At 39.7% G+C, this 12,314-nt stretch overlaps 2 protein-coding genes and 1 pseudogene across 2 annotated transcripts; all 3 read left to right on the top strand.

Annotated features, from left to right (window-relative positions):
* Positions 1 to 2,377: 2,377 nt before the first annotated feature.
* Positions 2,378 to 2,893, top strand: LOC143853791 (uncharacterized). The gene has a single exon (XM_077363521.1). It carries the CDS (start codon positions 2,378 to 2,380, stop codon positions 2,891 to 2,893), a length of 516 nt encoding a protein of 171 aa, XP_077219636.1.
* Positions 2,894 to 5,721: 2,828 nt separating this feature from the next.
* On the top strand, positions 5,722 to 6,733 carry LOC143855188 (uncharacterized). The gene has a single exon (XM_077365409.1). It carries the CDS (start codon positions 5,726 to 5,728, stop codon positions 6,248 to 6,250), a length of 525 nt encoding a protein of 174 aa, XP_077221524.1. The 5' UTR covers positions 5,722 to 5,725; the 3' UTR covers positions 6,251 to 6,733.
* Positions 6,734 to 10,581: 3,848 nt separating this feature from the next.
* Positions 10,582 to 12,290, top strand: LOC143853790 (uncharacterized; annotated as a pseudogene).
* Positions 12,291 to 12,314: the final 24 nt, after the last annotated feature.

The raw sequence follows: 12,314 nt of genomic DNA, 5'->3' as shown, positions 1-12,314 counted from the left end.
GATAAGCCTATATCGATTGGAGGGCTAGGATCACCCTATGGAAATGATTTTACGGGCACAACCGATTGATGTTGTGTTCCATCACATGGACAGTTTAGATCAACCTATAACCCTCTATCAATCGGAGGGTTCGGATCAAAATATGAAAATTATTTTTGGGGCACAACCTATTTCGGCAGTGGCTCATCTAATGGACGGTTTGGATCATCCTATGGTACGTGCCATACCGTACATTTTAATCAAGTGAGGAGTGCGATCATCAAAATATGGCAAGTAGTGCCATTATAAAATATGGTAGTGAGGACATTAGCACTATATATAATTTGAAACCATCGTTTTTACGTGGATGTTCCCACGCGGGTTGGGTTCAACCCGAACCCGACTGGTTCAATCCGAATTTGGGTTAGGTCGGGTTAAGTTTTTTCGCAAATCGGGTTGGGTTGGGTTGGGAAAAATCAACCCGAATTGAAAATCGGGTTGGGTAGGGTTGGGCTGTCGGGCAACCCGACCCGACCCGAAACCCGAATTTGGGTTCCATATGAAGAAGTTTTGTATATGTATTTTCTTTTTCAACATTGAAATAGTCTCCATAGTCCACCATGGACAGTTTGGATAATCCTATGATGCGGGCCATACCGTACTTTAATAAAGTGAGGAGTGTGATCATCAAAATATAGTAGCGTGGATAACATTTCCCTTTGTTAAATGTTATTCCCTGTTTGTTTTGGATTTTGAGAACCGATTGTGCATTAAAAACTGATTATTGGTGACTCACTATTGCTTCTTAAAATCCAAACAACCCTACTTCAATTAAGGTGGTCAACAATTGGTACCATATCAAATCGGGTCAACCCGACCCAACCCAACCCGAATTGGAAATCGGGTTGAGGAAATTGCAAATCGGGTTGGGTCAGGTTGAACGCAGCCGGGTTGGAAATCGGGTTGGGTCGGGTGGGTCGGATATATATATATATATATATATATAGGAGAAGAGCTAAGGAAAGTATTTTTTTAATTATTTGACAATTCAATGAGAATTACACATCTATAGATTAGAGGGCTAGGATCAGCCTATGGAATTGATTTTTGGGGCACAACCTATTTATGTTGTGTTCCATCACATGGACGGTTTGGATCAACCTATGATGTGGTCTGTACAGTTCATTCATGCTAGCATGTCAGCCTCACCATCGTCTAAATCTTACATCTCAACCTAACGTCTAGAGAGAGAGAGAGAGAGAGAGAGAGAGAATAAATGGCAAAAAATTATTGCTCGCGCTATTGCTAAAATCTCTACTAAAATCTCGGTGTTTTCTATGTTTTCACTTGACAACATTATACAATACGATAGGCTTTAAAAAACATTGCCGAATTAAACATCAACCACAGGTCCAGGGGAAACACAATCCCAAGGATATTATTTATTTTAGAATTGGGGTTGAATTGTTGGGTAATTTAATGATTATTTTCAGTTTTAATTTTGGGATTTTAGATGGGTTGTTATTAATTTTTTCCTTTCTTGCCCCTTGCATTTCTCACCCTGTGCATCGCACGGGCTTTCTTAATTTTACTAATGAAGCTGTGAATTGCATACATGACACGAAATTTCTAATGACACCAACATAAAGCCAGTTGTATCCCCATCAAAATGCATACCAAAATTGAAGTGATAAGTGTATAAATTATATTAATTAATTACTTTGGTACCTTGGAAAAGTATTTGGTTTTGGACAGAAATTTCAATAATAATTATATTAAATTGTGGAAAAGTATTGATTGTTTCTTCGTACTGAGACGGATTTTAGCCTACTAAAGATTTTGTTGGACTTTAGTCGTGCTGTTCTGGTGAAAAACTTTTATTGTAAAAAATTTGGTACCTAAAAATGGGTTGCGAAAAGGCTCTGACATTCAATTTGCATCATGGAATATTTTTTTCAAGAAAAAAAAAAACAGGCATACCCAATTATGCACTATGATTAAAGGAGAGGGAAAAATCATAACTGCAACTACTCCTTAGAATCTTCCTTCATGATTTTAGTTAACATCATGTATATATAATTATTTTCCTTCCTATGCTCGTGGTTTCTGCTACTTCTCTGTCTCCGATTTTCTCAACATTCTCAACTGAAACATGATTACGAGTTTTTATTTTCTTTTTTTGGTTATAGAGTCTTAGGATGATCTATGTTGCTAAATACCCAAATTTCAACATTACTAATGCCCTCAGAGAATATAGTCCATCCACTTACGTCATACTTAAATTTCAGCATTGCTGGTGTTCTGACAAAATATATTCTCGCCCCGTGCATCGCACAGGCTTTCTCACTAGTAATAAAAATGTACACACACACAAACTTCCCACCTTAACAAAGCTCACATGGCCACCTCTCTACAATCTCTTCTTCTTGTACTCTCGATCCTCCTACTAGCTAACATAGCCACCTGCTCCGACCACAAAGCCCTCCATTTTACCCTCTTCCAACATGAAACAATCAACAAGACCAGATTTATTGTCTATACCGGACCCACCGTAACCCTAACCACTGCTCCCATTGGCACTATAAATACGTTCCAGGACCCCTTGATGGCCACGGCAAGCAATTCGTCTATGGTTCTCGGCATTGTCGAAGGGACATCGGTCACTACGGGGGTTGACGGCCTTCAGGGCATCTCTATGGCTAAGATCACTCTCAATTTGAAGGGCCATAATGGGTCTATCTCAATTCTCGGAGTGATCCGCAACATCGTACCTTCGGACCTCCCGGTGGTCGGTGGGACCGGCGACTTCTTGTTCGTTGGCGGGTACGTGACGACTTCTCCGGTGAATGTCGTTGGGTTGACAGCTACCTTCAAGATTGAATTCCATCTGTATTGGCCTCCATTTCCAGTCTAACAATATTCCTAAGGTTTTGGGATGGAATCTCAATGTATATAATATATAAATGAGAAATGTTAAACTCGAAGTCGCCTTTGCAGAAATCGGATGAAAGGGCGCCAACATTGGTTGTAAGTTACCAAAGTTCATTTATAATATGTAAAAGTCAAAAAGCATTAATTGCACTTTGTAACTTTCAACCAATGAGGGCGCCCTTTCATCCAATTTCTGCAAGGGCGTCCCTGAGTTTAGCATTCCTCTGTGTGCGTGTGCGCCTGTGTGTATGTGAGGATACATGTGCGTGTGCACGCGTGTGTGTGTTTTTCATTTAAATTGTTGTATGATTTTTATGTACTGGTCTGATCAGAGATCTCATTCAAATAAATATGTAATATTTTACACACCCAGGTTAGGAATCATCCTAACTGGCAACTGCCCAATTCGTAGGACAAACAAATCTCCTAAAATCTCTCTCCAATTCGTGCACATGCAAAGGCGGACTCTCTACCTCTGCCAACTTCCTAATGACCTCTCCATTCTAAATGAATTGTGCTTTAGGAAGAGTAGAAAAAATCCCTACGAATTAGCAATTAACACTAAAATATCTCCATGTGCAAGGAACCATTAAAATTAGATCTTTCCTCACAAACCCAACAAAACACTAAATTCGTTCTCTCTTAGTTTCGTCTAGAAGAAGAAAGCGAATCGGCCACTCTTCCATAGAGAAAAGAAAGCAGTGAATAGCACAGGAAGAAAGTTTTGGGATATGTGTTAGAATTTCATTAGATTTTATGTATGTCATTTTATTGACTATTCTGAATTAATTTGATTTTAGTCTGCTATTTCTTTCTTGCCCCCGTGCATCGCACGGGTCTACAACTAGTATATAAATCGAAAAGGGAATCTAAGAGATTACATAAGGAGCCTACCCATGCAAAGTCCCCAAAATACGGCACGGCAACACTCTAGGATGATCCAAACCGTCCATTTGCTAGCCAATGTCGGGTAAAGCCCATTTCGTTGCTGGCTTTTGCATGACTTTTTGGCAGATTTTGTCTTACTGTTTTGATTCATATGAAATAGACTAGTTAACATGCCTCGCACGAATATATATATAAGGAGAAAAGCGTTTCTGCGTAGCTGCACAAGGAGCTTCCCTACGCTTAAGTGGCTTAAAAAGCCTCCCATTGGTTCGTATAGTGGGTCCACCTTTGTGGGGTCGAAAAAAAGTGACCAATGAGAGGCTTTTTAATCCACTTAAGCCCAAGAAGCTCCCTGCGCAGGAACACTTTATATATATATATATATATAGCAGAAGAGAAAAGAAGAGAATTATTTGAATTTCACCCAAAAATCTGTGGGAATTACACATCACTTTTTTTTGACTTTTTTTAACAAAGGCACCCATTCAACCCACATATTTCAATCCTACCCCCTCCTTGACGTTTTTTAACAAAGGCACCCATTAAAGCCACATAATTTCAATCATACCCATTTTCAGAATTATTTGAAAAAACAAATCATGATTTGCTAGCCACCTTCTCCAAAGGTTTCGTCTCGCACATCCTTTGCAATTGTATGTGTTCAGAGATCTGTCCTATTAGATGTGGTGGAAACTAAACGGAAATACTATTTCTTGAAAGGTGGCTAGCAATAATAAGTATCAAAAGAAGCTAGCAATAATAATCATTAGTAGTAAAGTTTTGGAGGGAAATTACGGACAATGGGTACCTGTATATGACAATTACGGAAACATCTACAAATAAGAGGTATCAAAATATGACAATTACGAAAAAATAACTTTTCCTTAGTAATTCTTTGAGGATATTATGAATTCAGCACACCTGGAAAAATATTTACGAATTCTGGGCACCTTAAGAGGAACAACATATTATGGAAACCTCTATAGATTGGCGGGCTAGGATCAGCCTATGGAAATGCTTTTAAGGGCATAACGTATTGATGTTGTGTTCCATCACATGGACGGTTTGGATCAACCTATGATGTGGTCCGTATAGCAGAAGAGAAAATAAGGGAATTATTTGAATTTCTGTCAAAATTCTATGAGAATTACATATCATGTGGCTTTAATGGGTGCCTTTGTTAAAAAGCATAAAGGAGGGGTAAGATTGAAAATATGTGGGTTGAATGGTGCCTTTGTTAAAAAAAAAAGAAAGTAAAACAAAAGTGACGTGTAATTCTCATAGAATTTTGAGAGAAATTTAAATAATTCTCTCATTTTCTCTTCTGCTATATAGAAGTAGATATATATGCGTGTGTATGTATATGGAAAAGGGAATCTAAGAGATTGCACAGGGAGCTTACCTATGCAAACTTCCCAGAAATAATGCACAGCCAACACTCTGGGATGATCCAAACTGTCCATTTGCTAGCCAAATTAAGGCCAAGCCCATTTCGTAGCTGGCTTTTGCATGACTTTTTGGCAGATTTTGTCATATTGTTTTGATTCATATGAAATAGACTTAGTTGACATGGTCGACATGGAAAAGGTCCTATATTCTCATTTGGACAGCTTGGGAATGTGGGACCAACCTAAAATGGTCAGCTCCCTCTTGGATGAGCCACGGCCCATAGTTCTCATCCACTAGAGAAGTAGAGAGAGCGAGACGCGTGATTTGATTATCACTCAACTACATTCCTGTGACGCGTGTGAGAGAGAGTCGTGTGATTGAATTATTAAAACTCAATTACATTCCGCGTCCTTCAACGTTTTAGAATTTTGTATGCTCTTTTACATAATAAATGCACATTTGTCAAGTTGGGGGCGCCCTTCTGCCTATATAATAAAAATGTACACACACACAAACTTCCCACCTTAACAAAGCTCACATGGCCACCTCTCTACAATCTCTTCTTCTTGTACTCTCTATCCTCCTCCTAGCTAACATAGCCACCTCCTCCTACCACAAAGCCCTCCATTTTACCCTCTTCCAACATGAAACAATCAACAAGACCGGATTTATTGTCTATACCGGGCCAACCGGACCCGCCGTAACCCTAACCACCGCGCCCATTGGCACTATAAATACGTTCCAAGACCCCTTGATGGCCACCGCAAGCAATTCGTCTATGGTTCTCGGCACTGTCGAAGGGACATCAGTCACTTCGGGGGTTGACGGCCTTCAGGGCATCTCTATGGCTAAGATCACTCTCAATTTGAAGGGCCATAAAGGGTCTATCTCAATTCTCGGAGTGATCCGCAACATCGTACCTTCGGACATCCCGGTGGTCGGTGGGACTGGCGATTTCTTGTTTGTTGGCGGGTATGTGACGACTTCTCCGGTGAATGTCGTTGGGTTGACAGCTACCTTCAAGATTGAATTCCATCTGTATTGGCCTCCATTTCCAGTCTAAGAATCTTCCTATGGTTTTGGGATGGAATCTCAATGTATATAATATATAAATGAGAAACGCTAAACTCAAGGTCGCCTTTGCAGAAATTGGATGAAAGCGCGCCAACATTGGTTGTAAGTTACCAAAGTTCATTTATAATATGTAAAAGTCAAAATGCATTAATTGCACTTTGTAACTTCCAACCAATGATGGCGCCCTTTCATCCAATTTCTGAAAGGGCGCCCCTGAGTTTAACATTCCTCTATGTGTGTGCGCGCCTGTGTGCATGTGTGTATGTGAGTGCACATATGCGTGTGTGCGTCCGTTTGTGTTTTTCATTTAAATTGTTGTATGATTCTTATGTACTGGCCTGATCAAAGATCTCACTCGAATAAATATGTAATATTTTTCACACCCAGGTTAGGAATCATCCTAACTGCCCTTTGTATTTTACACTATATTGCAAGAATGCATGTGAAATAAAAATACAGAGAAAGGAGTTGTGAATTATGCAAATGAACTCAAATTTCACCTCACCAATTGTTTGCCACATGTGCTCTACGTAAGGCCTTCTTCTTTGAAAAACTGAGTGAAACTTCTTTGAGGATGGAGAGCACGATAATAGTCAAGAGAATTAATATTCTTTTGCAATTTTCCACCATAACAAGAGACGAGTGAAACTAATGTTTAAATGCTTTTCAAGGAGGATGGGTAGGATTAATTAGTTGTAAAAAAGAGTTTAGACATCCAATTAGTTCGAATGCAAGGGTGGAAACAATGCCATATCAATCTATGGGAAGGAAATTAGGGAGTGGAAATTAAGTTTGCAACGATTGTTAGACCAAATGAGTCAAGAAATTTTAGGCTCGGGATCATTCACCAGAGTATTTTTTAGGTTAAATCTTAGACATTATTCTTCTCTATTGAACCTTTTAAACACGTATTCACCTCATTAAGCATGATCATGGATATTGAGAAGTTATAAAAGGGATCAAGAGTTATCTTAGATCATGTCCGAGTATACATAAAGGAAAATAACATTGTTTCTCTATTTTCTGAGGCTCCATTTTTTTCGACGTAAAAATGGATGTAAAATTTGATTTATGTTCAAATTTTACATCCATTTTTACGTCGAAAGAAACAGAGCTCTAGAAGAAACAATCCATGTTAAATAAAGTAACCAAACAAAGTTGGAGGGAAAAATGGACAGACATTGTTTCTGCTAAGGGTGTCAATTTTGGCTCGGGCTCAGAAGCTCGCTCGAGCTCGGCTCGAAAAAATCTCAGCTCGAATCCTTAACGAGCCGAGCCGAGCCGGCTCGCCAGGCTCGTTAAGCTTAATGAGCCGAGCCCGATTTAGGCTCGGCTCGGCTCGTTAAGAATCTAATATATTTAAATATATATATTATATATTAATATATACACTAAAAAGGTTGTCCAGGGAGTGAAAGGGAGAGGCAAAATATGTCACTTCATTTTTGGAACCCCATTTGTTACTTGGACCACCCCCCATAGTGTAAAAAAAAGTAGTCAAATTACACTAGATAGGGCTGTCCAAGGAAGATGAGGGGTGTGAACTCAATATAACCCGACCTCAGTAAGGCTCGCGAGCCGCTCGCTGAGCCGAGCCGAGCCCGAGCCTGGTTCGAGCCCGAGCCGAGCTTTTGAGCTTAACGAGCCGAGCCGAGTCTGGCCAAGCTCGGCTCGGCTCGTCTGCCCATTTTTTCCCTCCACAAATGGCCATTTGGGCCACATTGTTTGGGTGATCCAAAGCATTCATTTGATGGGCCCTCACATAGATAGGGTGTGCCCAAAATATCAGCTCGATAGGATCATCCTAACCCTATGAACTGTGGAGGCAAAAATGGAAGTGTATAAACCTGCACAAATTTGTCCATTTTTTGCCCCCACAGTTCATAGGGTTAGGATGATCCTATCGAGCTAATTTTTTGGGCACACCCTATCTATGTGAGGGCGCATCAAATGAATGCTTTGGATCACCCAAACAATGTGGCCCCAACTGTTACTTTAAGGTAGGGAGTAGATAAGTTATCTACTCCAGGGAATACCTTCTCTTTTCTCATATATATATATATATATATATATATATATATATATAGTGGAAAATGATTGTAAGCTTGAAGCTCCTATATCTTATATGAGCTTGAGGGCCCAAACACATGGGTCCCACATTTTTTGTGGTGATCCAAACAATTCATTTGCAAGGCCCCATCATAAATAGGGTGTGTACCAAAAATCAGCTCCATTGGATCATCCAAACCCCTCCAAAAGCGGAGGGCAAAAATGGGCAGATTTGTGGCAAACGGTGTCTATCCATTTTGCCCTCCACTTTTGGATGGGTTAGGATGATCCTATGGAGCTGATTTTTTGTACACACCCTATCTATGTAAGGGCCTTTCAAATGAATGCTTTGGATCATCCTAACAATGTGGGCCCACATGTGTTTGGCCCTCAAGCCCATATAAGCTATATGAGCTTCAAGCTCACAACCATTTTCCTCATATATATATATATATATATATATATATATATATATATATATATATATATATATAGGGTTTTGCAAAAGAAGTCCTCTACTTTGCTCTATTTGCAAAAACAGTCTTCTCGTTTGACAATTTGCAAATAGGGTCATCATGTTTCAAAGAAATTTTCAAATCAGGTCATGCCAACAATTAGTGACCAAACTACCCATTGTAAATTTTTTGACTTGCAAAAGATCAAAATGTCCTTATATGTGAAAAGATAAAAAAGATACCTTGTAAAAGACTAAAATACATGTAATGCTCAATGATATGTTTTCATAGGGTGGGGTCCCACCAACTCAATTCAAACGATCATAAGTGGGGCCCACCATTTTGCCTCATGTTTTGATGGGGTACTTCCCACAATCCCCAACTGAGCCCACGTGTATGTTGGGGCCCACAATTTTACACGTCGTGTGTTTCATGGGGCGTGCCCATTTTTTTAATACAAACTCATAAGAGAAAGCTAGTATATAGAAATGATATTCCCACACCCTTTGATTCAAAACTTATTATGGACTGTATTTTGGTCACAAATTAATGACATGACCTGATTTGCAAAATTCACTCAAACATGATGTCTTTATTTGCAAATCTTCAAACTAGAAGACTCCTCTTGCAAATAAAGCAAATAGAAGACTTCTTTTGCAAAAACCTATATATATATATATATATATATATATATATATATATATATATATATATATATATATATATATATATATATATATATATATATATATATATGAGAAAACGGTTCCTACACATATGTGTAGATAAGTTATCTACACACTAGCTTAAAATACAGTGGAGGCCACATTATTTGGGTGATCCAAACCATTCATTTTTAAGGCCCTCACATAGATACGGTGTCCACAAAAAATCAGATCCATAGGATCATCCTAACCATTCGAACTGTGGAGGCAAAAAATGGACTAATTTGTAAAGGTTTAAAGACGTCCATTTTACCTCCACAAATCGTAGGGTTGGGATGATCCTATGGATCTGATTTTTTGTAGACACCCTATCTATGTGAGGGCCTTTAAAATGGATGGCTTGGATCACCCAAACAATGTGGGCCCCCACTGTATTTTAAGCTAGTGTGTAGAGAACTCTCTACACATATGTGTAGGAACCGTTGTCTTACTAATGCAACTAGGTCCAACGCCGTTGTCTTACTAATGCAACTAGGTCCAACGCCGTTGTCTTACTAATGCAACAATTGGGACCTCTTCTCTCAATATTGCTCTTCCTTTGTTTAATATTTCCTTTTTAAAGAAATGATTTTTAATGCATATTTTTGTGAGAAAAGTACGGAATGTAGGCCGATGTTTAGTGAAAATACTAATTGCGGGCACCTTTTAAAACAAGAACAAAAAAAGGGCTAAACTTCAAAATCGGGTGGTCAAAAGAGCCCAATACCTTTCTGACATCGACAGAGTCCTCATTTTCCATTACTGCCTCTTAAATTGGCCCGATTCACTAAGCTTCTTTTGGTTATTTAAATGTGTATTTGAACTGAGAGAACCTTGGGTTCGTTTCTATCTTGGCCGTCGGAAATAACTAGAGACGGATGGATCTTGACACGTGTTGGGAAACTTTTTGGAACCCCGACGTTATTGTACTTTTTGGAACACTGAGGTTATCTTTTCTCACTTATCTTTTGGCTTAGAACGATAGAAGTTATCTTTTCTCACTTATCTTTTCAACACGTGTCAGGCATCCATCCGTATCTAGGTATTTTCGACGGCCAAGATAGAAATAATGGGTACGCCGGCGGAAAATAATGGTTACAGAGAGGGAAATAATGGGTATGCCGGCGGAAATAATGTGTATGACTATGGTTCTATGATTTCTATCGGTTCAAATACCAGACGAATCAAAAGAACCTCGTAAAACACGCCAGTAATGAAAAATGAGGCTGAATGGCGTTTCTGTAGATGTCAGAAGGGTATTAGGGTCTTTTTCCAACGAGATTTTAAAGATTAGCCCGTTTTTTGTTCTTGTTTTAAAAAGTGCCGGCAATCCGTATTTTCACTAAAGATAGGCCTGCATTCCGTACTTTTCTCTATTTTTGTGAATATATATAAGACGATCATGCGAGGCATGTCAACTAGTCTATTTCATATGAATCAAAACAGTAAGACAAAATCTGCCAAAAAGTCAAGCAAAAGCCAACTACGAAATGGGCTTTACCCGACATTGGCTAGCAAATGGATGGCTTGGATCATCCTAGAGTGTTGGCAGTACCGTATTTTTGGGCAGTTTGCGTAGGTAAGCTCCCAATGTAATCTCTTAAAATCCAAATTAAGAGACTGCACAGGAACCGCGTCCTTCACGTTTGGACCATGACTTGTTAAAACACAAGTATATTCCGCGTCCTTCACGTTTGGACCATGACTCTGAGGTCTTCCCCTCAACTCTCAACCACGCACTTATAAGTGCTGAGGCCACTCCCCCAATCTCACTCTCAGGCTACTATACAAGTAACACATTTAAGTAGTAATCTTGACCGTTCATCACCACCACCACAAGATTTCATATAAATGTCTAATTTCAAATCAAATGAATCTTTCCATAGTTCTCATCTTATTCGAAAGGATGAATGATACCGATCACTACCGCACAGACCCAAATCATACAATCAGCATTAGTGTTACAGTGACTAAAACTCAGAGAGAGTGTTCCTAGCATTTCTAGCAATCCTCTACCCTTGCGAAGAAGTAATAACCGAACCAAGAGGAATGCTAGACTGAAGGGCGCCCTGGCATACAAGTAGGAGGAAAGGGGGCCCCATTGACTGCGACTTCACAAGGTGCATTTATTATGTAAAGTGAAAGAGCATTTTATGAGTCAAAGTGCATTTAATTTGTATGCTCTTTTACATAGTAAATGCACATTTGTCAAGTTGGGGTCGCCCTTCTGCCTATATAATAAAAATGTACACACACACAAACTCCCCACCTTAACAAAGCTCACATGGCCACCTCTCTACAATCTCTTCTTCTTGTACTCTCTATCCTCCTCCTAGCTAACATAGCCACCTCCTTCAACCACAAAACCCTCCATTTTACCCTCTTCCAACATGAAACAATCAACAAGACCGGATTTATTGTCTATACCGGACCAACCGGACCCGCCGTAACCCTAACCACCGCGCCCATTGGCACTATAAATACGTTCCAAGACCCCTTGATGGCCACCGCAAGCAATTCGTCTATGGTTCTCGGCACTGTCGAAGGGACATCGGTCACTTCGGGGGTTGACGGCCTTCAGGGCATCTCAATGGCTAAGATCACTCTCAATTTGAAGGGCCATAATGGGTCTATCTCAATTCTCGGAGTGATACGCAACATCGTACCTTCGGACCTCCCGGTGGTCGGTGGGACCGACGATTTCTTGTTTGTTGGCGGGTATGTGACGACTTCTCCCGTGAATGTCGTTGGGTTGACAGCTACCTTCAAGATTGAATTCCATCTGTATTGGCCTCCATTTCCAGTCTAACAATCTTCCTAAGGTTTTGGGATGGAATCTCTTGTG

The sequence above is a fragment of the Tasmannia lanceolata genome, unplaced genomic scaffold (assembly GCF_043159265.1).
Source record: "Tasmannia lanceolata isolate RefF3 unplaced genomic scaffold, GAP_Taslan_0.1 ptg000020l, whole genome shotgun sequence".
NCBI lineage: Eukaryota > Viridiplantae > Streptophyta > Magnoliopsida > Canellales > Winteraceae > Tasmannia > Tasmannia lanceolata.
Note: the sequence above shows the minus strand (reverse complement) of the source record. Positions and strands in the feature narration are given on the sequence as shown.